Genomic DNA, 26,550 nt, shown 5'->3' with positions numbered 1-26,550 from the left:
ATACAACCCTGTGTACCCTGTGTTTGCCTAAAAAAGTACCAAAAGTTGCAACACTTTTCACGTATCACAATAAACAAGGTAGATGGTCAATTGCTGCAACAAAAAATTTTAGAATCAACATTTGTAAACAATGTGAAAAAATATCGAATTACTTTGTTACAATGATATTTTTCATTGTGTTTCCTACTTTTTTAATGGTAATGTTAGAAAAAAGCGAATTGTCAAAAATTGCTTCCCCATACAAATTTCTTAAAAAATACGGGAACGGAAAAATGATGGAAATTGTAAAAATTCCAGCAGAAATGTCAAAATCAACGTATCAGTTATCGTGTTTAGATGCCAAAGAACATGCTGCTAGTTTCTACTACGCCAAAATTGTATTGCAGAAAACAGAAGAGGAGGGTGTTTTTCGGCGCTATTTTTGTTTAAAGAGAAATGGAAGTCTTGCTAGATTCCGGAGTACGGGAACGTAGTTTGAGCACTAAACGAGAAAACTACTGCAAGTAGTAATATTTTGCAGGTTCCGAACACAGCTTTTATCTATCAAAATTTATTATTATGATGCCTCAACGATAAAATCATTTTTTATTTGTTAGTACTACACACATTTAATACGATACGTAGATAATTTTACGATAATTTTCGAAATAAAGTTGTAAAGTTCTATATTGTCGTATATTTTTGATGACTAAATCAATTTACAACAACTTTTTTTTTTTGGATTTGTCTGCTGCAGCAGTTGTCAAGTAGTTGGTCGATTACCCGAAGTAATCATATCCACTGGCTGGTTATTCAGTAACTTCTTAAGTTTGTTTGTACTGAATGAAGTGTGTTTTGATTGGTTTGATAGAACAGCTGTTTTAAAGTGTGATTTTGGCGTGATGTATGAATTTGCATAGTTCTTCTACATCAGTAGTTGATCTGTTGAGGAGTAACGCAGATAGATTTGTATATTTGTTGAAGATGGAAAAGTTGTTCCTGGCGGTATTATGTTTGCTGCATTGGAAGATTACGTGGTTGTCTGATTCAATAGTGTTGCATGATTCACATAGATTTGACGAGGCAATGTTTATTCTATGAAGGTAAGTTTTTCCATAAGTGTGGCCTGAAAAATGTGGAACGCTTCACGATTTTGCGTGTCATCCTTGCGCAGGGGCCATGCTAATCTTCTCTGTATCGTTCCAATTTTAGTATATGTTCTGCCGAAGCAAGAACTTACAACAACTTGTTTTGAAAATTCATGTTCGATAAGCTGCGCATATGTATCTACCTTGATTATTGTGATATGTTTGAAATCAACAAAAAAAATAAGTGTAAACACCGGGGTGTATTTCAGGATTTCGTGAAATCCAGAGGATTTTGGAGCGCAAGTATAAACTTGACATAACTTAGGCCGTCATCAGACCATCTGCTTTTTCACATGTATGACATCAGCTGTACTGTATATTAGTATACCCATAGTGACAACATACATGTGAAAAAGCAGATGGTCTGATGGCCGCCTTATTATTGTTTACAAAACCACTTGCGGAGCGGCATGGTGCAAATAAAAAATACATTGTTTTTAAGCGCTTTGTGGGATGCTACTCTCTGCCCATGGGTTGTGAATTTCTCTTGGCTACTTGTGGAGTAGTTGGTCATTAAAAGAAAAGTGTAATATGGGGAATATAACAAGCAAAGGAAACTTGAGCATTGTATATTAATATCTTGTCCATAATTATAACAAAAACATTGCTTTCAAAAGGCTTTTTTTTTAAGGCCCAAATCAAAGCCAAAAATTCAACGTTACGTCTTTTTGACAGAAGTCTACCAACGTTTAGGTACACAAAACAGCAGGTCCCAAACAGAGTTGCTTTAGAAGGTACGAATTTAATTTTTAAACAATTGTTAATTAATTTGCAAATTTTTGGTATTTTGATAAAATTTTATAAATTTAGGCATATTAATTTGACTTGTTGTTTTTTTAATGCTGGCATCTGAGTTCATATTTGGTTTATTATTCCCTTGCCTAATGTTTTTGTTGTTATTAACACCGGATTTCACCAAAATACTGGTAGATCTTTTATTTAGACACTCGAATAGATCAAAATAAGTTAAAAAGCCAAAATAAAAGCATGTCAACCTAAAGAATTAAAAAAATGTCTCAATTTTCGCAAGAGTGTAAACATTCTTTTGACTCTTAAAATGTTGAGTTATTTTATCAATCTTCATTTATTTCATAATTTAGCCTATACAAGGCCTAGCATTTTCTGGATTTTAATTCACCACCAAACACTTAAAAAAATTGTATTTGTGCTTTATATTTATTGTATCATTATACCGGTGTAATTATGCTATTAAAAACTTTTTGTGAGGTGTATACTTTCTTTTGATTCTGACTGTATGTGTATGGTTTTGAAAAATATGACAAAATATTTTATACATATTAAAATTCAGTCGAAATGAAAATTGTTATTACAAAATTCATTATTTATACTTATTAAAACATTGTGATGAAACAAACTTTTGAACATATACATTTATTTATATTTATTTTATACTAAAGCTCTGTATATTTGTTATTGAGTAGTTTAACATCCCTTTCATTTCCTGGAGTATAATAATTCAATCAATCAAAATGTTTTATATTCAATATAGATTAATTATAACTACTACATATATTTTTATACATAGTAATTGAGTTTTGGAGTAGTATTGTTATCCCTCCCTTAAATTACTTAATTTTAAATTATAATGGCATTATATTGTAGTGTACAGCCTTAAGGTCGAAAGACTGGGCATAAGAGAATTGAAATAAATTAAATTAAATTAAAAATTCAGTTTTTTTCCGTCAGCTGGTAGAGTATTCAAATTGTTCCCAAATGTGCTTGCTGATACAATTGTTATGTTTCCTAGTGAACAAGTACGTGGTATGTTCCAACATGCCTATGAGGGTTACTTGAAATATGCTTCAGATTATGATGAATTGCGACCGTTGACATGTGATGGTGTGGATACATGGGGTAGCTATTCTTTGACCATGATTGATTCTTTGGACACCTTGGCTACAATGGGTAATTTTACGGAGTTTCGTAGAATAGCTAAGGTTTTGGAGGAGAAAACGGATTTCGATCCGTTCCCGGATCGTGTTGATATAGAATATAGGTGTAGTTATGGAAATTTAAAGGCCCATATCTCGGGGCTTGTTATGGACTTGTGCAAGACAAAATTTATATCGTTCTACTCACAATCCCATGGGCTATCTGTGGTATATACATAATCCAAAAACAGACACAACCCCGACTTGTTCCCAATAATCTCATAAATAGAATTTCTTTTCTTCCCCAGGGCGACGGTTTTTATAATCTGTTTGCCACTGGGTACAATCGGAAACTTCGGGAGGTAACTCATAGGGATTATTGTATTTCCTTGGCACTATCTATTTTTCATAATACATAAAATAAAACATAGAAATAGGAAACATAATTAAGACATTTAGCAATTGCTGTAGCCACAACACAATGGCATAATGAAAGACCATATCCTGTCCTCTATGCTTCACTTCTTGCAAAGTACGATCAACACGTGTCTCATGTTTCTTCAAAAACGGATGCACATTTAAATTTTATGTTTAGAATGAGTTTGGAATGAAAGAAATAAATAAATTTATATATTGTTTTTATTTTCTTCTCTGTTTTTATGGCTGGGGAGCCGAAGAGATATATCTGCATTTAAATAATAATAATTTGTTATATATTAATTTATTTAAGTGAATTAAATTAAATTTATTATTTTATAACTCAGGTTTTTTGTCTTAAGATACGTTTAATTGGCCATTGAGGCTTTGTATCATATATGAATTTTTAAATAAATAAATAAATAAATAAAAAAAAATCTATTTTTGTGACATCATCCATCACATATTGCCACTTGTGGCAATCACATATTGCCGGCAATATGAACCGGAAGACGCAGTAGGGTAAAAGATTAAAGAAATGCCGCCTATATTGCCACTGTGGCAATCACATATTGCCGGCAATATGAACCGATAACACAAAGAAGAATTCAATTAGTTTGATTGAGTTAATACTTATGTCATGTTCACACGAGCGTTTTAAGTACGTTGTTCGGCACTCGAAAGACGTAGACGAAATAGCCCGTTTCCACGACACCATTCGTAATTAAAAGAAACATCATTTATTTTTCCTTACATTTTGTTTCCTCGTTTTCATGAGAATTTTAACAAATAACACGTGTAACATGTATTAAATGCGCAGGAAACTCTCTGACCTTTCCTGCGAATATATATTTTACTTTTAATTGCACACTTTTCATTCATATTTTCCATTTATTCTGAAAATGTTTGTATTTTCTTTCAATTTTTGTATGTTTCTATTTTTAATATTAATGAGGGAGAGACATTCCAAAACAATATTTGTGTATACAAACTCTCCTGCAGGTTTTTGACTTTTGTTTCAAGATTTACACGCGAATTTGAAACAATGGACAAGAAATGCAACTGCAATGGCATAGAAGACAATATTTACTATGTTTTGAATGTATACTAATCGTTCCGCCGATTACTTTTCATTTATGTTTTGTAGTTTTTCTAAAAAAGGCTGTGTTTTTCATACATTTTTAAATTTTTAATTTTGTCTGTCATAATTAATTTATTTCGATAAATACTCTCATTTGTTAGGGATGGGACATATTTTATGGGTGTTTGGAGAGTATTTTTACTCGAACAACGTAGAAAAATCGTCGTTCGTTCTCAGAATTTTTATGGGGAATCAATTAATTTATTCGTATTTGAGGGTCGAACAACGAATAGAGAACGAACGACGTACCGTGGAAACGGGCTATTACAGAAATAAAAACTATATGCAAAATATACAAATAAAACATTGAATCATGTTAATGACAAAATGTGATTGTATCCAGTTTATTATGGTAAATGGAAGTATTATTTATATAAGGACTGTTCCAGAACTGCAAGAGTCTACTAATTGTTACTATTTTTTCCGATAACATAAAGTAAAAAATAGTAGCTTCTTGCAGTTTCTGGAACAGAGCTTTTGAAAATTTAAAGGTATTCTTCGGAATGTTAAAATACATTAAATACTTATTAAAATATAAGCCTAAAGATGCAAACCATTTCAAAATATCCTATAGTCAAATATTTAAATTTTCAGTTGTGTAAAACAAGAATCTCATGGTTCACACATTCGCAACAGTTGCAGCTATTATACAATTCCGTTTTCATCTTCATTTTCTCATTTCTAATAAAAGAGGAAGAACAATAAATATCGAATTTTTCTTTATTTTTTTCAGAAAGGAAACCAAACTTTACTGGAAAGTTGGATATGTTTTCGCTTCAGTGTACAACAAGCGTTTTTTGTTTCGCGATACATCTACCTTGGCAATTGTCATAGTGTGAGTACGCACGGTTCAACTTTTCTGTAATTTTTGCGACACACACGTACGATTTTACATACATGTTATGGTTGTTAAATACATTTAGGAATAAATTGTTAAACAAACGTTATTGTGAAAAAATAAAAGAGCAAGTTTATTATTTTTAAACTAACTAACTGTATATATCTACGACAACCTAAGAAAAACTGCGAATCTTATAGAGAATTTTCACAGCTACAAAATTTTCTTTAATCCCTATTTGGTATGACTTGCGAGTTTCAAGCAAAATCTTGAAGACTTAAGATAAAAACCTAAACATTTGAACTGAACTTCTAAATCTCAAAAATGGTAAAACTCACGAAGAAAGCTAGAAGTCAGTCTTGTAGAGAATTTTCACAGCTACAAACTTTTCTTTAGACTCATTTCGATGCGAATTGCGGTTTCCAAGCAAAATCGTGAAAACCTAAAAAAAAACTTAAAATTGCGAACTTTGATCTTCTAGGAAAAGCATCTAAAAATTGTACGAAGTGTTAACCAATGGATATGTTCCATTGGATATTGGAAAACTAAATGGCTGTGTGCCTGTGGAGGAGACTGTGTGTCTCACGCTTTAAACAAAGCAGAAAAATTGAATGGCTGTGTGCCTGTGGAGGAGACTGTGTGTCTCACGCTTTAAACAAAGCAGAAAAATTGAATGGCTGTGTGCCTGTGGAGGAGACTGTTAACTGTAACTGACCAACTTTTCTAAAGTCACACAACAAAACAACGGCATTAATAATATCAAGCAATACAACAACAAGCAATACAACAACAAATGTCACACAAATAGATATCGACAATCCAGCAACAACATCAGCAGCAGCAACACATGCTACAACAACATCCGCATCTGGAACAGCAGGTGGTGTTGATGATTTAGCCTGGTGTTCCACAAGCTTTAAAGCTCTGGGCAGTTCTTCATCATCGGCAGCAGGATGGCAGGCAAGATCGGTGTCTGACATCAAAATGTCTAGTATATATAAACGAAGTTCAACCGAAGCACCAGCAGAGCTTTATCGGTAAGTTTTTTCAATCAAAAATTATTTTTGTTTAATTTACTAATGATTTTTTATGAATTTACAGCAAGGATCTCATAAGCGCAATGAAATTACCAGAACATCAAATGTTTAATATTATCGGACAGGCAAACGTGGCCGGCTCTATAATAAAATGTCTAATCGGTATTGAAAGGCCTGACGTCAGCACCAACACCAGGCACAGGAAAGAGTGTCAAAAATACATTGTATTGAAGAACAACAGGTATGTGCCCTCGCATTGTGAATTACCTCTCGGACAAAACTAAATTATTTTCACCAATATGTTTTCGAGGAATTCAATCTATTGCACCCTGAAAATGACTATAAAAAGTAAAAAAAAAGAGTAGGCTTTGCTCTGCACCCTGAAAATGACTTTATGAAAAGTCATAAAAGAAGAGTAGGCTTTGCAATGTGTTGACAAAAATATATTACAACAAAATTCTTGTCACTTATTGTTCCTTTAAAAAGTTTCAAGAAAAAGTTTAAAAAAGGGACAAATTCAGATTTCGAAGCATGCTTACAATACATACAGGTAAGTGTTACATATTATTATGTTATTTTCCATTGCCGACCCACCGCAGAAAATTATAAAAAATTACCACACATAGTGCCTTTTTTGTGTTTCTTCCGGAAAAAATTACGATTAAAAAAATTTTTTTGGCTCCTGTCCATAGCAGAAAGTCTTAAATCCCAGGCCAAAGGCCGGCTACTTAAAAAAACTTGCGATTTAAAAGAAAATTTTTTATTTTCTGCGAATGGGTCCCATATTTCAATATACATTTTGATAAGGATAGATAAAAGTAACAATTTCTACAGATAAAAGGAACAATTTCTGCTTTTGGTGACTTTTGTTAAAGCGTTGGTGGTGACTGTTGTTGAAGTGTTGGTGGTGACTGTTGTTGAAGTGTTGGTGGCTATTTTTGTTAAAGCGTTGCTGGTGGCGACTGTTGTTAAAGCGTTGGTGGTGACTGTTGTTGAAGTGTCGAAATGGATAATGAACAAAATGGAAATGAGCGTATTGACCTCATGCAAAAACTACTATCATTGGGCAGGATTGAATATCAGAGGATGTGCCAGCGATCAAACCTTCCAACTCCTGCAGTCGTGGAATCTTGGTTTCCACGATGTACCAATGGTTTTACCGATACTATTAAAGGGAAACTGACAGCTTTTTTCAGGGACATGGACCCAAGTGACAGGGTGTGCTACTTAACATTTGATGCTCTCCGCATTAACCACCGCACTATGAAGGAAGCATACGCCTATATTTTGTACGGTGCCGTGAAGAATTGGTGGGTGTTTATTGCGATTGATTGCCGGGAAACATACTCTAAAGCTAATGTTATCGAAATGCTGACGAACCTAAGCACTGAAGCAGAGAGTCTCGGAGCAGAGGTGGTGGCATACATCGGCGATTCGGCGCCAATTCATGTGAACGTGCCACGATACCGTGACGTTTTTTTATTTTTGAACAAAAATTTTTTTATCTTTGATGTATACCACTTGCTAGTGAGCCTGACTCATAAGTTTATATTCAAAAAATTGCCTGGCATTAATTTTGATTATGTGGCCGATAGATGTCCCAATTATGAACCTTTTCAAAACGATTATTTTTATGATGTCTTCCAAATGGAATCCTATCACGAATTATATAACAATGACGTTCTGGGGGAACTGCACGAGGAGGGAGGCAACAACAACAACATGAAGGCAACCATCAAATTTATGTCGGCAATGACCGAATTTGTTGCAATGCTCACCATTGACTTGACTTTGCAACAAAAACAGCAAATTATTGCCAAATTGCTGGAAGTTTTAAGGCGGTGTCAAACTTACAGCCTCGCCATTTACATCCAATCGCTGATGACGCTGCAACAAATGTTGTCAAGTCGGGGAAATTTTTGTTTTGATTCACTGTGCACCCATCTAACCATCGAACGCTTTTTCCACCTTCTACGAATTCGGGCTGTGGACACCCCAACAACATACACTATGGAATATGCGAAGGCGCGATTCGACGCCTGCGTTGAAACGTCAAACAGCATTGAAGAGGCTAATTCGTTGTATTGGTCAGAATTACATTTCCCAAGGTCAAACAGGTGTATATTTTCATATATATATTTATATTTTCATATATGTTATATAAAAATATATTTTTATTTTCAGATGCTAAACAGGACAATATTATTATTCTTGTTGTCCAGCGTGGGGTCTCCACCATTCAATTTGGAACATGCCAGACACCGTCAACACCTTTAACATCGTCAACAACAACATCTGAAGGTCAGTCTTTGTCGACATCAACATCTGAAGGTCAGTCTTTGTCGACATCAACATCTGAAGGCCAGTCTTTGTCGACATCAACATCTGAAGGTCAGTCTTTGTCGTCAACACCAACACCTCAAGGCCAGTCTTTGTCGACATCAACATCTGAAGGTCAGTCTTTGTCGTCAACATCTCAAGGCCAGTCTTTGTCGACATCAACACCTCAAGGCCAGTCTTTGTCGACATCAACATCTGAAGGTCAGTCTTTGTCGTCAACATCTCGAGGCAAGTCTTTGTCGTCAACATATCAAGCCAAGTCTTTGTCGACACCAACATCTGAAGGTCAGTCTTTGTCGTCAACATCTCAAGGCAAGTCTTTGTCGTCAACATCTCAAGGCAAGTCTTTGTCGTCAACATCTCAAGGCCAGTCTTTGTCGACATCAACACCTCAAGGCCAGTCTTTGTCGACACCAACATCTGAAGGTCAGTCTTTGTCGTCAACATCTCAAGGCCAGTCTTTGTCGACATCAACACCTCAAGGCCAGTCTTTGTCGACATCAACATCTGAAGGTCAGTCTTTGTCGTCAACATCTCGAGGCAAGTCTTTGTCGTCAACATATCAATCCAAGTCTTTGTCGACACCAACGTTGTATTGGTCAGAATTACATTTCCCAAGGTCAAACAGGTGTATATTTTCATATATATATTTATATTTTCATATATGTTATATAAAAATATATTTTTATTTTCAGATGCTAAACAGGACAATATTATTATTCTTGTTGTCCAGCGTGGGGTCTCCACCATTCAATTTGGAACATGCCAGACACCGTCAACACCTTTAACATCGTCAACAACAACATCTGAAGGTCAGTCTTTGTCGACATCAACATCTGAAGGTCAGTCTTTGTCGACATCAACATCTGAAGGCCAGTCTTTGTCGACATCAACATCTGAAGGTCAGTCTTTGTCGTCAACACCAACACCTCAAGGCCAGTCTTTGTCGACATCAACATCTGAAGGTCAGTCTTTGTCGTCAACATCTCAAGGCCAGTCTTTGTCGACATCAACACCTCAAGGCCAGTCTTTGTCGACATCAACATCTGAAGGTCAGTCTTTGTCGTCAACATCTCGAGGCAAGTCTTTGTCGTCAACATATCAAGCCAAGTCTTTGTCGACACCAACATCTGAAGGTCAGTCTTTGTCGTCAACATCTCAAGGCAAGTCTTTGTCGTCAACATCTCAAGGCAAGTCTTTGTCGTCAACATCTCAAGGCCAGTCTTTGTCGACATCAACACCTCAAGGCCAGTCTTTGTCGACACCAACATCTGAAGGTCAGTCTTTGTCGTCAACATCTCAAGGCCAGTCTTTGTCGACATCAACACCTCAAGGCCAGTCTTTGTCGACATCAACATCTGAAGGTCAGTCTTTGTCGTCAACATCTCGAGGCAAGTCTTTGTCGTCAACATATCAATCCAAGTCTTTGTCGACACCAACATCTGAAGGTCAGTCTTTGTCGTCAACATCTCAAGGCAAGTCTTTGTCGTCAACATCTCAAGGCAAGTCTTTGTCGTTAACATCTCAAGGCAAGTCTTTGTCGACATCAACATCTCAAGGCCAGTCTTTGTCGACATCAACACCTCAAGGCCAGTCTTTGTCGACATCAACACCTCAAGGCCAGTCTTTGTCGACATCAACATCTGAAGGTCAGTCTTTGTCGTCAACATCTCGAGGCAAGTCTTTGTCGTCAACATATCAAGCCAAGTCTTTGTCGACATCGTCAACATCTCAAGGCAAGTCTTTGTCGACATCGTCAACATCTTCATCTCAAGCCAAGTCTTTGTCGACATCATCACTTTTTGAACCACCCCAAGATCAGTTGTCATCATCACAATATTCATCGTATGCATCAGATAGCGCTTCAGACTTTTTATTTGAACAGCAACCACGCCCAAAAGGTAAGAACAAGATGCCAACAAGGAGGGGCCAAGACACAAATAATAAAAAAACACGAAGAAATTACTCACCACAAACTTTAGAAAAGTGTGTGCGAATGTGCCTGATAGGCGAAATGACGCCCGGAAAGTGTGAGGTAGAATACGATGTTCCTGCAAGATTAGAGATAGAGTTAAAGACAGAAAGACACACTTATGGCGAACGAATCTGCTAGCTTCGGTCTCTCAGGATATATGCCTGTAGATTACGGGGTTCAAAGGGCACTCAATAACCCCTGAAATAACCATTTTGTTTTTTTAGTAATGTATGATAAACACGCATCATATAAAACCTTAAAGAATATTTTGTTTTTTAATAATATATGAAAAACACGCATCATTAAATATCATTAATAATAATATTTTACTATTTACTCCCTCTCAATTAATGATTTGTTCTTCATATTATAAATATCATTAATAATAACATTTTAATATTTACTCCCTCAATTAATAATTTTTTCTTGTTGTTGTAAATTCGTTTCTGTGAATAAATAATAAACTTAATAATAAACTTCCCACCAGGCTGATCTTTACAATCCTAAGTTCATTTTCAGAAAGGGTCTATAGAAGCATCCTTTCTTATGCAGTGGACCTATAGGGATGGAGTTATAGTAAATTTGCCATGGGCTTTATTGGTGTAGGGTGATTATATTGTAATGAGACCGGGTCACATAACGCCTGGTCCGTGAACTGAATAGAAAGCGTAGCTTTAACGCTCATGAGATATATGGGGTTACACATAGTGAGCCGCCAACATTAAAGCCAATTGCCCGAATCCCTTTGTCGGATATGGTTTGTTGCCTAGAATCTACATTTGGTACGACAGTTAAATAAAAGTAAAAACAACTCTACCCAAAGACACTCATTAAAAAAAGAAGAAAAGTTGGTTGGCTTTGCAATGGATTGACACAATTATTATTAAAACAAATTGAAAAGTTTATTTCAATTGCGGAAGGTACTGGAAAAAAAGTATGTATAATTCTGAGTTTTTTCACTTAATGCAACTACAATTTTTTTCTTTCCATAGGAAATCGAAAGATGTTTACATACATACAGTGTGCTATGGCGGATTTGGCATTTTTATAATAACATAGTATCCCATAAACAAAATTCAATCAACATTTCGTCGGTGTCATGCTTAAGTGTTCCATACGCCATTTGCCCGTTTTGAGATAATCGCATTTTTATGTTTTGCGTCTCAACTGCGTGGAGCTGACTAAAGAAAATATTTATATTTTTGACTTAAAATATTAATAATAGTATATAGAACATATTTCCAAAAATATAGAGGAATATATATTGGAATATAAAAGTTATAGAGATTTTTTTAAAAAAAGAATTTTTGTCGATTTGTTCCATATCCGCACTTATGCCACAAATGTGAAATATTGTAAATCACATGGAACAAAGTGACAAAAAAATTTTCCATATTTACCTCAATAAATAAAATACTTCTAAAGCGAATATTCATGTTCTGATTTTTGAAACGTGTTTTTAAAATATTAATTTCATAACTGAAAAACGTTTAAGCTTTCAAGTCTATGCATGGATATCTCGGAAACTAGAGCAGATAGGGGAAAGCCGACAAAGAATTTGGAAAGAGCATACCAGAAAACCCTAGAAACCACCCGTATCTCAAAAAGTAAAGAATGGCGTATGGAACACTTAAGCATGACACCGACGATTTGTCAAATTTGGGCAATGATAAGGAGGTGTGAAAAATAATAGAGCCAACCTAAGTTGACAAGAATGTTTAGTAAGAAAATTGTAATTTGGCCATTAAAAGCTTAGAAGAAAAGATAGTTATCCTTCCTAGCATTATTTTCCAGAATAAATTTCGCAGACACCCGCTGACAGTGATAAACACCTACGGGTTAAAGAAGTGAAAATAATTAAATATAAAATTATAAAATGGCTATGTGCTAACAAGATCTCTCTGAATTTCTGTTGAAATTTACAAATGGCGTATCAACTCTAGTAGAACGTACGTTTTGTTTAAACATAGTCTAAAAGTATTTATTGGAAGAAACATCACAAGATTTTGAAATAAAGACAGGATATGTTTATGCTTGTCTTCATTTCAAAGTATCGTGATTTTTCTTGCAATAAATACTTTTTTATATTTGATGTGTACCACATGCTAGTTAAAGTTTATCTCTGGAAGAATGCCTGGTATTCATTTTCGTTATGTGGCTACCAGATGTCACCATTTCGCACAGTTGAAAAACGATTATTTCTATGATAAATTTAGAATAGAATGGTATCATGATTTATTTAATAATGAAGTTCTGCAGGCACTGCACGACCAGGCAGGCAACGACGACATGAAGGCAACGTTCAAATTTGTATCGGCAATGACGGAGTTCATTGCAATGCTGACTGTTGAGTTGTCTTTGCAACAAAAGCAACAAATTGTTGGCAACTTGGAAAAAGTTTTACGGCGGTGTAGAACTCACATCCTCAGCAAGTATATCCGGACGCTGATGACGATGAAAAAAATATTGGCAAGTCTCGGAAATTTAAAGTTGGACCTACTAAGCAGCCATCTAACCATCGAAAAGTTTTTCTACAATGTTAGAAGTCGAGTTGAGGGCACCCCAACAAACTATACAATGCAATATTCGAAGGCGCGATCCGACGCCTGCGTTGCAACTTGTAACAACATTGAAGAAGCTAACAGGTTGTTTTGGGCTGAATTGCATTTCTCTTATTTAGTATAATTTTGTATTATTCTGTTTTTCAAATACAAAAGAAGACAACATTATAATTATAGTTGCCCCGCATGGGGTTTCAAGAATTCAATTGGGCCCAAGCCAGTCTTCCTCAACATCGTCACTGGTGCAAGCAGCCCAAGGCCAGTCATCCTCAACACTGTCACCAGCCTCAACATCGTCACTGGTGCAAGCAGCCCAAGGCCAGTCTTCCTCAACACTGTCACTGGTGCGACCAGCCCAAGGCCAGTCTTCCTCAATATCGTCAATGGTGCGACCAGCCCAAAGCCAGTCTTCCTCAACACTGTCACTGGTGCGACCAGCCCAAGGCCAGTCTTCCTCAATATCGTCAATGGTGCGACCAGCCCAAGGCCAGTCTTCCTCAACACTGTCACTAGCCTCAACATCGTCACTGGTGTGACCAGCCTAAGGTCAGTCTTCCTCAACACTGTCACTGGTGCGACCAGCCTAAGGCCAATCTTCCTCAATATCGTCAGTGGTGGAAGCAGCCCAAGGCCAGTCTTCCTCTATATCGTCAACCCAATCTGGATCTACATCGTATCAATCAGATAGCGGTTCGGATTTCTTATTTGAACCACAACCAAAAGGTAAAAACAAAATGTCAAAAACGGGCCAAAACACAAATGTTGGAAAAAACGAAAAACTTACTCACTAGAAGCATTAGTAATGTGTGTGCAAATGTGCCTGGATGGGGAAATGAGCCCCGCGAAGTGTGAGGAGGAGTACGGTGTTCCTGCAAGGACTATAAGAAATCGAGTTAAACAACGCAGAGAAGAAAATATATTGAACAAGCCTCCTAGCTCCGGTCTCACAGGCTAAAAGCCTGTAGATTACGGGGTTCAAAGGGTACTCAATAAACCCTAAAATAATTAATTTTTTTAGGGTTTAATGAGTACCCCTTCAACAAGAACAATTTAGTTATTGATAATATGATTATAACATTGCGTGTTAATCACACATTATTAAAAAAATTAATTCAGTGTTGAGGAAGACTGGCCTTGGGGTGGTCGCACCATTGACGATATTGAGGAAGACTGGCCTTGGGCTGGTCGCACCAGTGACAGTGTTGAGGAAGACTGGTCTTGGGCTGGTCGCACCAGTGACAGTGTTGAGGAAGACTGGCCTTGGGCTGCTTGCACCAGTGACAATGTTGAGGCTGGCGACAGTGTTGAGGAAGACTGGCCTTGGGCTGGTCGCACCATTGACGATATTGAGGAAGACTGGCCTTGGGCTGGTCGCCCCAGTGACATTGTTGAGGCTGGTGACAGTGTTGAGGAAGACTGGCCTTGGGCTGGTCGCACCATTGACGATATTGAGGAAGACTGGCCTTGGGCTGGTCGCACCAGTGACAGTGTTGAGGCTGGTGACAGTGTTGAGGAAGACTGGCCTTGGGCTGGTCGCACCATTGACGATATTGAGGAAGACTGCCCTTGGGCTGGTCGCACCAGTGACAGTGTTGAGGAAGACTGGCCTTGGGCTGCTTGCACCAGTGACGATGTTGAGGCTGGTGACAGTGTTGAGGAAGACTGGCCTTGGGCTGGTCGCACCATTGACGATATTGAGGAAGACTGGCATTGGACTAGTCGCACCAGTGACAGTGTTGAGGAAGACTGGCCTTGGGCTGCTTGCACCAGTGACGATGTTGAGGCTGGTGACAGTGTTGAGGATGACTGGCCTTGGGCTGCTTGCACCAGTGACGATGTTGAGGGAGACTAGCTTTGGCCCAATTGAATTCTTACAACCCCATGCGGGACAACTATAATTATAATGTTGTCTTATTTTTTATCTGAAAAACAGAATAATACAAAATGATGCTAAATAAGAGTAGTTTATGTATATTGAGATGTTTTCTTAATTATTATTTCATTTATGATACTCTTATTATACCCTACACCACAATGTGGAAAGGGTATTTTAAGTTTGTTTTGGTAAAAATGCATGTAAGACCAAAAGGTTACAACGAGCTTATTTGTTCAGAAGAAACTTTGATTTGGTGAAAGCTAACTCGCTGTAGGGTATCGTATGGTCGGCCCTGTCCGACTATAGCCTTTGCTTACATGTTTTTTATTACATTTAGTTATAAGTTGAGTAGTGTAAGTAATGTGGCCTGTCTGCTCTGTTACAATGTTAAATAAATAAATTGAAATTAAAAATGAAAAAAAAAAAACAAAAATAAAAATATAGGTTGAAAAATATATTACAAAATACCAACCCTTTTATTTTGGGAAATGCAATTCAGCCCAAAACAACCTGTTAGCCTCTTCAATGTTGTTGCACGTTGCAACGCAGGCGTCGGATCGCGCCTTCGCATATTGCATTGTATAGTTTGTTGGGGTGCCCTCAACCCGACTTCTAACATTGTAGAAAAACTTTTCGATGGTTAGATGGCTGCTTAGTAGGTCCAACTTTAAATTTCCGAGATTGCTAACATTTTTTTCATCGTCATCAGCGTCCGGATATACTTGCTGAGGATGTGAGTGCTACACCGCCGTAAAATTTGCCAACAATTTGTTGCTTTTGTTGCAAAGACCACTCAACAGTCAGCATTGCAATGAACTCCGTCATTGCCGATACAAATTTGATCGTTGCCTTGATGTCGTCGTTGCCTGCCTGGTCGTGCAGTGCCTGCAGAATTTCATTATTAAATAAATCATGATACCATTCTATTCTAAATTTATCATAGAAATAATCGTTTTTCAACTGTGCGAAATGGTGACATCTGGTCGCCACATAACGAAAATGAATACGAGACAATATTCCAAAGATAAACTTTTGGGTCAGGGTAACTAGCAGGTGGTACACATCAAATATAAAAAAGCGTCCGTTCAAGCACGACCGACCGTCACGGTACTGTGGCATGTGTATGTGAGCTGGGGCCGCATCGCCGATGTATCCTACCACCTGTGCTTCGACACTTTGCCTCATTGGTTAGGATCGTCAGCATTTCGGTAACATTACGTTTAGTGTATTTTTCGCGGCACTCTGTACCAATAAATATCCACCAAATTTTCACGGCGCCGTTCAAAAGGTAGCCGTATTGCTCCTTCATAGTGGGGTGGGTAATGTGTAGAGCGTCGAATATGAGGTAGCACACCCTGTCACTTTTGTCCATCTGGCTGAAAAAAGCTCTTAGTTTGCCTTTAATTGGGTCCGTGAAACCCTTGGTACATCTTGGAAACCAAGATTCCACCACTGCAACAGTGGGAAAGATTGAGCGCTGGCACGTCTTCATGTATTCTCTCCTGCCCTTTGATAGCAATTGCTTAATGAGTTCGCCACGCTCATTTCCATTTTGTTCATTTTCCATTTTGAAATAAAAAAGGAGGCACCAACTTCACCAAAAATTCAACCAGAACCACCATATATTGAACCAGTAGTGGGATTCTGTAACTCATTTTTGCTGTTATCGATAATTGTCGGTAAAATTAAAATGCTTATAATTTCGATAATTAACGAAATTTTTCGGTAAGTTAACGATGAATGAAAAGTAGTCGCTAGTCTCTACCGACACAAACATTGATGCCAACTTTTCTTTATGTTGTAAGTCATAATTTTGCGATTTAATTTTACCGATTTTTGTCGGTAACAGCAAAAATGAGTTACAGAATCCCACTACAGAAGCACCAAAATTCAAAGGGAAGCACCAAGAATTGAACCAGAAGTACCAAAATTCAAAGGGAAGCACCAATAATTGAAGCAGAAGCTCCAAGGATTGAACCTTAAATATAGTAACAATATTTGCAATTGTAAATGGAATCGGCTAATCTACTAGCAAACATAAGTAAACACCAAAACCTGTTCGAAAAATGTTGGTATTTTGAAGATTTCAGACCTAAAAAGGGTGCGTCCAGGATTAAAATGCTGCCCTCCTTAGCTCAAAAAAAAAAGAAGTAAAAATTTTTTGATATCAACTCGAATAGAACGTACGTGTTGTGTTTAAATATAGTCTAAAAATATTTATTGCAAGAAAAATCACAATACTTTGAAATGAAGACAAGCATAAACATATCCTGTCTTTATTTCAAAATCTTGTGATGTTTCTTCCAATAAATACTTTTAGACTATGTTTAAACAACACGTACGTTCTACTAGAGTTGATACACCATTTGTAATTTTTCCTTTTAAGGTTAGGTTCAATTAATCCGAATGGATTTTATTCATTTATTGTTTGCGTTGATTAAAACGATACAATTCAACAAAATCTTGTTAGGCACCCAGTCAATTGATAAGCGCACAGCGATTTGGCACGCAGACTTTGGTTAAAAAATTCAGGAACATATCCTTTGTCAACAGAAATTCAGAGAGATCTTGTTAGCACGTAGCCATTCGATAATTTTATATTTAATTATTTTCACTTCTTTAAGCCGTACGTGTTTATCACTGTCAGAGGACGTCTGCTCTGGAAGCCGTCCGAAGACGAACTTGTATTATCTTTATTTCTGCCTATACGAATAAGAAACAAGATGGAATGGCAGATAAAAATGTGCAAACAAAACAGAGTGGCTATCTAGTTCAATCAAATGATTCATTGAAAAGAGCGTATGAACTATGTTGGTGGTCAGTTCACAAACGATAACCAATCTAGTAGTACGTTTACATTCACCAAATCCAATCGATTTCAACTGTCAATTTCATAAACGGATTTCGGTAGTCTAAATTGTGAAAAGCGGTGCGAAATTTATTCTGGAAAATAATGCTAGGAAGGATAACTATCTTTTCTTCTAAGCTTTTAATGGCCAAATTACAATTTTCTTACGAAACATTCTTGTCAACTTAGGTTGGCTCTATTATTTTTCACACCTCCTTATGGGCCCGATCATATCATTGCCCAAATTTGACAAATGTTGATTAAATTTTGTTTATGGGATACTATTTTATTATAAAAATGTCAAATCCCCCATAACACACTGCGCGGAAGTGTTTTAGAAACGTTTAAATGCATTGTAACGACTGCGGCTCTATTATTTCGCACACCAGTGTATATAGATAGATATAGAAGATAACATATATAGAAATATGTAACACATACCTGTATGTATTGTAAACATCCTTCGATTCCCTATGGAAAGAACAAAATTTGTAGTTGCATTAAATGAAAAAACTCAAAATTATACATACCTTTTTCCTTTATTCCAGCACCTTCCGCAATTGAAATAAACTTTTCAATTTGTTTTAATAATAATTTTGTCAATCCATTGCAAAGCCAACCAACTTTTCTTCTTTTTTTAATGAGTGTCTTTGGGTAGAGTTGTTTTTACTTTTATTTAACTGTCGTACCAAATGTAGATTCTAGGCAACAAACCAGGGATTCGGGCAATTGGTTTTAATGTTGGCGGCTCACTATGTGTAACCCCATATATCTCATGAGCGTTAAAGCTACACTTTCCATTCAGTTCAGTACACGGACCAGACGTTATGTGACCCGGTCTCATTACAATATAATCACCCTTCACCAATAAAGCCCATGGCAAATTTACTATAACTCCATCCCTATAGGTCCACTGCAGACAAGGCGACAAGGCGCAACAATTATGCGGATAATTGGATAATTGCAAGGTTGCCAATCTGAACACAATTCCACCTCTGCCAAACGAATATCATTTAGTATCAGTAGTGTTTTGCGATACACCTCAGTTCGTCGCAGATTGATATCTGCTAAACATAACGCTGCAAAATATGACTGAGCGATAAGCAGTGCCACCGTGGTGAGAACTGAGGTGGCAATAGAAGACCATCCTAAGGAACTGTCGTAACGTTTAACAAATGCCGATCGTATCTTGCGGTACCAACTGGAAATATCAGGAAAAAGAAGGTGCTAATTATAGCCAAGGCAAAAGAATGTCAATCTCCCAGTTACTCACCTCTCCGCTACAAACTTTTGTTCATATTCCTTGAGAATTTTTTCAATTTCATCGAATCGACGCCAGCACCAATTCCAGAATCTAAAGCCGTCCAAATAAACCAATATTGGATCTTCTTTTCTACAATGAGTGTAATGCATTCAAGGCCACTTCTTCATAGATACTATTTCCCGTTAAACGTGATAAGGTACCAAACTCAACCAACAAAGTACCCACACCAGCTGTACATGTTATGGAGGTTTCACCCTTGGGTACTCAATAACGTAAGTTTACAGTACCATAAGGCATTCCGGTGGATGTGTCAAAGGCGGGCAGCAAACGTCTTGCCACATCTTCAGCCATACGCAGCAAGGGACCCTAAAAAATGAATGATAACACAATTCCATAACCGCAAAAATGTCCAAAACTTACTCACTTACCTGACAAGGCCAGGCCTCTTCCAAATCCACTCCAGCCTTTTTGGACAACAAATGGGCCGATAGCAGACCACCAACAATTCGTATATTGGTTTCAAAAAACCGATACATTAATATCTCTGTCGAAATCCATTTTCTCCTCCAATACCTTAGATATTCTACGAAACTCTGTAAAATTACCCATTTTAGCCAAGGTGTCCAAAGAATCAATCATGGTCAAAGAATAGCAACCCCATGTATCCACAACATCACATGTCAACGGTCGTAATTCATCATAATCTGAAGCATATTTCAAGTAACCCTCATAGGCATGTTGGAACAGGAGGCAAAGGGTTACCATATACCTCACCTCTCTCCGTCAAACTGACAATTGCCGCAAGTAAACTCACCTAATGTAAATTGGAACTAATTAAATAATGAAAAATGTACAAAAATGCCTAAAGTAGTAGTTGCACGGTTACATTAGAGTTTTTTTTGCCGGATTAACCCACTTCATGATGGTTTATTTGACGTTTGCGCTATGGAATTGACATTTGAAATCCAAGCCCACTGGGTTAAAGCGGTTAAGAGTAACCGGGGTATAAGTACACTCCCGCTCATCTGAATAGGTTTGACAACTATTCTCTTTATATGTTAAGGTTTCTTCAGCAGTATTTGGATTACAGGTCCATACTATATAGTTTTTGAGAGTCCTATATTATGACAACATTCGCATGAAAAATCATAACGGTGTTGCCATATTTTCGGACAATATCTCTGTTATAATAAAAACGTGCCAAAAAGCTAATATGTAGTGCGATTCTCTAACTCATTTGTTGAGTGAAACGTTCAAAAAAAAGTTGACAGCACTGTTGCTATCGGTAGAACTTTACGACCACTTTTTATTGGTCGCTAACTTACCGAATAATATCGTTAATTACCGAAATTATAAGCATTTTAATTTTACCGACATTTGTCGGTAATGGCTATATCACACCATATGCTTTTTCACTTGTATGACATCAGCTGGTATATTTGGCATTGAGACTTTGGCTTAAGTTGAATGTTTTCATTGAGCTGGTTCAGGACCAAATTTTTTCATAGGTAGGTCTCGTCAACCTGATCACAAATATATATATAACATTTATTGCGGAAGTCCATAATTCCCGAAATATGGTCTGTTCCAGAACTGCAAGAATCTACTAATTTTTAGTATTTATTCGATATCATAAAGCAAAAATTGTTTCATTTCAATTTATTCAATTGTGTGCTCTTTTTTCTCTTTATCTTGTAACAATTATGGGTTAATTATAATAGATTTGTTCCTTTTTTAATGGTAATACGGCGTTTATATTATAGTTTTTTGCAGGGTTAACCTTCTTTATGAGGATTTATTTGAAGTATACACAATGGACATGGCATTTGAAACCCAGACCCACTGGGTTAACCCGGTTATATGTAAACGGCCTATATGGGTGGTAAAAGAGAAAAGTGTCAAAATTGCTCTCTCATGAACATTTTTACCAGAAAAGTAAAGGAACGGAAAAATGGTAGATCTTGCAGCAATGTCAAAAAGAAACATTAAAAAATCAATTTTCGTCTTTTATTTCACAGTTTTTAATTTAGTTTGGTCAGCGTTCGACTTTTTCTCCTTTTTTCGTCCATTTTCTTTTTTATTGTGAAATAATCGTCAAACAAAAGTCGAAAAATCAGTTCTGCAATTTTTCACCTGCAGAAATTTTGCTGGTAGCCTGTGGTAGAAGAGAAAGCCATTTTCGCTCTCTCTCCACTCTCACTCTCTTAAAAATTGCTTCCAGTTTTGCCACTTTTCGGGGTTAAGGAACGCTTCGCAGGTTAAAAATGGTAACAAATGGCAAAAATGGTAACCTCAGTTAAGTAAAGGAACACAGCTAATGTTACAATTGTAACAGTTATTGGTCTGTTCCTTTACTTTTAAAAATGGTAACAGTGGCAGAAAATGGCAAAAGTGGTAAACTGCTATCATATAAATTGTGTGCTATTAAAAGTAAGGGAACACTTTACAGGTTAAAAATTGTAAGAAATGGTAACCTCAGGCACGTAAAGGAACAGATCATATGGGTTAAATTTGCCGGCATTGAAATTGTCATGCACTGAACATACCACACATCTGTTTTTGTTTTGATTGCATATTTTATATTTATTTTTTTATTAGATTAGTAGGTGCCAATGAAGCAATATGAAGTGCACTTGGCGAACAATTAATATAGTTATTCTACTGGTAGTGAGCAGTTTTAGCAATGTATACGCTTTGAAACACTATACCAAAGAACGTAAACTTGAGTTACGGTAAGTTTAGTAGTAATACCCCGTTTATATATAACCGGATTTAACAAACCGACTGGGTTTTAAATGTCAACTCCATTGCTTATATTTCAAACAAATCCTCTCAAAGAAGGTTAACCCTGCAAAAAGCTCTAATATAAACAGCATATAAGTTTAGTTTCGATTACTGAGAGGTGTTTGGTATTTTGCCAACGTTGAAAATTTCGATGTTTGCCCTGACTGGGAATCGAACCCACGACCTTCAGCGTGCAAAGCGGGTGTGCATACCATTGCACCACGTTGGCACCCAACCGGGGTATTAATTGTACCCTGTAATTTCCTCAACAAGTCCGTGTATAGCCAGCAAAAAATTTTGGAAGTTGTGCAATTGGAGTTATGATTTCACAACATCTTCCGATGTACTCCAACAGAGTTATGAAAAATGCACTCTGTTCGATACATTTTACAGGCAATTGCTGTAGAGGTCCCTACAAAAAAAAACATTTGGTTGATTCCTACACATTTCTTCAAAATATAAACGAGAGTGTATACATTTCGAAGAATTTGTTATAAAATAAAGAAATAACAACTTAAGTGGCGAAAATTTGTGCGGTAATTCACGAAACGGACATTTTTAATGGAGTGGAAGTGATAGGAAGGCAACATAAAAAACCTATAGGATGATGAAAGAAAATCAGATGCACTTGGATTAAATCAAGAACGGAGGAAGTAAGCTCAAATGTGATTGAATTTATTGAAAACTTTTTTTAATTTGTGTTTATATAACAAAGTTCTTTGTGTTCTTGTTTTACACAAATAATAAATGCATTTTATTTATTTTGCGATATTTCGCAATGGCTTGCATTTTAATTGCATCCTCAGACTGATTAAAAATGCAATCCGAAGAATGCATATAAATTCGATCCAAAGCACTGCATCTTAAGTTGTGATTTGGATCGAAAATGGAGTGTATCCTAGCTGCGCGCTCTCTTGTAAAATTCATAAGTGAATTCATAGGAAAAGATGTACTCGAACGGCAAATGTACTGTACACTTGTAGTGATTCAACTGCATCCGCGGATGCAAACCTTTTGCTGGGTAGAAACAGATGTACTCCAACGGCAATTGTACTGTACACTTGTAGTGATTCAACTGCACCCGCGGATGCAAACATTTTGCTAGGAATCTATATCAATCGATTTTTTGAATGAAATAGCGAAAATATCTAATTTTGGAAATATCGATAGTTTGCCAGCTCTTGACAAACTGTATGTCCCTGTTTATACAGGGAAAGTTGATGGGAAAGAAAATTGAGTTTATGGGCGAGGGAGTAGAGAGGAATAAGAGGGGGTACACACACCTCTGTACTGGCAAATTCTGTTTTGTTTCGTTTTTCTTCGTATACAACCTGAAGTTGGCTGCAGATTTATTTTTGCATTTTCTTTCATTTTATTTTCTCTGTCGAGAAACAAACAACAGCGGAGACAATTGAAAAAAAAAACATTTGGAGGAAAAACTATTTTTTTAAGCAAAAATAATTCGAAATATGTGGAAATATCAAAATTAAAATGCAATTCAAGGGTTCCTTTAACCCCCAGTTTTTGTAAAAATATTTTATGTTCTCACACGAATTGTCAAATTTTGTAGATCGATTTACCCGCCTTAGCGCAAATGTGGAACGCTGATTTTTGAATGAGGAATTCTTACCTATATATAGAACGTGTCTACGAAGAATTAGATCTGTATGTCATCTAAAGGCCTGCGTACATAAGCTGCTCTGCCTGATTGCCTTGCTTTCCTGCTTCATTTTTGACATAATAAAAATAAAAGAATAAAGAAGGCCGAGGAAATTACGAACTGGGTTGCCCTTTTCTTTTTTATTCTTTTATCAGTAGTGCGATTCTGTAACTCCTTAACGACAGAATTAACGACGAATGTCGGTAGTTAACGATAATTTTCGGTAAGTGCTATTCTGTATACCAATTTTAACAATTTTTGTCGGTAAATTTTGTCGTTAATTACCGAAAATTATTGTTAAGTTAACAACCAAAAAAAAGTTGTTGTTAAGTCTTAACGACAGTACATTATTGCAATATTTTGTTGATTTCTTTTAAAAACGGCGTTTTTATATGAGCATATGTTATGTTAATGAGGAGTGTACACAAGGTAAATTCTGCCTTATTGAGAAAAATCTTCTTAAAGCGTTTACATAAGGGTTAACTATGTATGATAACATGGGTCAGCTTCGCCACTGTTGTGCTTTCACCAGCGCCGATTTTATTGAATCTGCATAAAGATCATCAAAGTTCTCTTTGATCTTCGATTAACTCATAAATTTCCTTTAGACCACCTACATGAAGCATCAATTAATTCGGCGCTGGCGAAGGCGCAACAGTGGCGAAGCTGCCCCATGCTATCCTACATATGAAGACTACGCTAACCTTTGTTTTACTTACTAAAGAGGAAAAACGTTATCTAATGCTTCAAAAGAACTCAAGTGAGGTACTGCTATGTAAGACCTATACCAATGTCCGTAACACTATCTTTCTAGGAGGCTTTCGTTGGCTTTAATTTAGCATTGAGGCCAACACGTGAATAGTATTACTATAACCTACTTTGTTCTGTGATAATCTTATAGATTTTAACTCAGCATCACTAACAATCAGAATGCTAAAAATGGCGTAAAAGCTTGGATTTTCGAACTTTTCATAGAGCGCCACAACCCAAAATATGATCCCAACTTTTAATTAAAAAAATACAACTGCGCTTTTAAAAAAGATTAATGATGGTTTTATCACTTTTATTACTTTTAAATCACACACACAATAAAAACATCTTAAGAAATCATTCTTTACTGGCATCCGTATTCATACAAAAGACACACATTTGAGCCAAATTCCTTCAAAAATCTGAATTGTTTCCTTCTTAAACGCTTTATGTTTTGTACTCGCGACGAAATAATGTTTCAGCTTCAAAATATGTTTTAATTAATATTCAAATATAATATTTGACATTTCCTTCCTATCAATTTTCGTCGGTATGAGTTAACGATTTCTACAATCGTTAACATAAAGTTACAGAATAGCACATTCGTTAACTCAACCGAATATTTTCGTTACCTACCGATGTCGGTTCGTTATTAAAAAAAGTTACAGAATCGCACTACAGAAGTAAGCAAGGTAAGCAGGCAAGGCAGCTTATGTACGCAGGCCTTAAGGGCTGAGCTATCGATGCCCAAATTATTACGGATATAGACGAACGAACAAAAAATAGTTACAAAAACAGGGGATAATAATTAATTGTTTATCACACACGTCCATTTTTACTTGTCATTACAATTTTTCCTTGGATTTGTTTTTGACGGCGCAATGAAAATATGAGTGTGAAGAAGAATAAGAAAAATTATAAAATTGACACAAACATGATTTCCGTGCCTAAACAACAAGGAAATTTTAAAAGAAACTGAGAAGAAAACATTTTCTTCCCAGTTTGAATGTCTAAACACGGTCTATTAAATTTCTAACAGTTGTCATACGTTATCAACGAAGATGGAAGAACATTCAACTTACCGTCAAACACATTTTTTTTAATTTTTACGAGAATATAATTGCTTTTATTGTTTTAACATCAAATTTTGTTTACAATATATGAAAAAATTGGCCGTTTAACAAATAAAAATTAATTAACAAACAAAATTTTCCAATATATCAAAAATCACTTGACACTACGTTATCATACAACTCTGTGTGACGGTTGTCAATCCTCCTCGATTTGTCCTACACTGAACATACTTCACTTGAGAGAACACAAATGTCGCTTTTGTTTTAAATTTCACATTGATTTTATAAAAACAACAATTAAATCAATTAAATATCGAAATATTCGAAAAATATCAACAATAATACAACACAAAACAGCGGTATTAAGGTAAGTGTAAAAAAATTCGTATCAACTTTATGAATTTGTGTGCTACTTGAGTCGTTGGGCTAAATGGATTGAAATTACTGGCCCAAGTTGCAGTTTGGAATTACGAAAAATTATTTACCAAAATACATGTTGGGAAGTGAAATAAAACATTAGTGCTGGACGCATTTATGGAGTGTAACTTATTATTGTTTACAAAACCACTTGCGGAGCGGCATGGAGCAAATAAAAAATACATTGTTTTTAAGCGCTATGTGGGATGCTACTCTCTTGCCATGGGTTGTGGATTTCTCTTGGCTACTTGTGGAGTAGTTGGTCATTAAAAGAAAAGTGTAATATGGGGAATATAACAAGCAAAGGAAACATGAGCATTGCATATTAATATCTTGTCCATAATTATAACAAAAACACTGCTTTCAAAAGGCTTTTTTAAAGGCCCAAATCAAAGCAAAAAATTCAACGTTACGTCTTTTTGACAGAAGTCTACCAACGTTTAGGTACACAAAACAGCAGGTCCCAAACAGAGTTGCTTTAGAAGGTACGAATTTAATTTTTAAACAATTGTTAATTAATTTGCAAATTTTTGGTATTTTGATAAAATTT

The 26,550-nt window shown here is 36.2% G+C and overlaps 2 protein-coding genes and 1 non-coding gene across 3 annotated transcripts in view; 2 read left to right on the top strand and 1 right to left on the bottom strand.

Moving 5' to 3' along the window:
• Positions 1 to 1,108: 1,108 nt before the first annotated feature.
• LOC141400216 (U6 spliceosomal RNA) lies at positions 1,109 to 1,215 on the bottom strand. Its single transcript, XR_012412108.1, has one exon. It is a non-coding gene; the product is annotated as a U6 spliceosomal RNA (small nuclear RNA).
• Positions 1,216 to 6,983: 5,768 nt separating this feature from the next.
• On the top strand, positions 6,984 to 11,250 carry LOC141398479 (uncharacterized). Its single transcript, XM_073975765.1, has 5 exons — positions 6,984 to 7,002; positions 7,981 to 8,571; positions 8,637 to 8,680; positions 8,754 to 9,420; positions 9,488 to 11,250. Exons 1-5 carry the CDS (start codon positions 6,984 to 6,986, stop codon positions 10,903 to 10,905), a joined length of 2,739 nt encoding a protein of 912 aa, XP_073831866.1. The 3' UTR covers positions 10,906 to 11,250.
• A 14,524-nt stretch (positions 11,251 to 25,774) lies between these two features.
• The window catches only part of mip130 (Myb-interacting protein 130), a 45,439-nt gene continuing 44,663 nt past the window's right edge, over positions 25,775 to 26,550 (top strand). The window contains exon 1 of the mRNA XM_073977670.1: positions 25,775 to 25,950. The gene's annotated coding sequence lies outside the window, so the exon portion shown is untranslated. The remainder of the gene's footprint in view (positions 25,951 to 26,550) is intronic.

Source organism: Musca autumnalis, unplaced genomic scaffold (assembly GCF_047663935.1).
Source record: "Musca autumnalis isolate F117 unplaced genomic scaffold, ASM4766393v1 scaffold_3, whole genome shotgun sequence".
Taxonomy (NCBI): Eukaryota; Metazoa; Arthropoda; class Insecta; order Diptera; family Muscidae; genus Musca; species Musca autumnalis.
Note: the sequence above shows the minus strand (reverse complement) of the source record. Positions and strands in the feature narration are given on the sequence as shown.

Excerpts from the sequence above, each read along its gene's own strand:
- LOC141398479 (XM_073975765.1), top strand. Across the intron at positions 8,572-8,636 it reads TTTCCCAAGGTCAAACAGGT|ATGCTAAACAGGACAATATT; the intron begins GTATATTTTCAT and ends TTTTATTTTCAG. Across the intron at positions 8,681-8,753 it reads TTCTTGTTGTCCAGCGTGGG|GTCAGTCTTTGTCGACATCA; the intron begins GTCTCCACCATT and ends CAACATCTGAAG.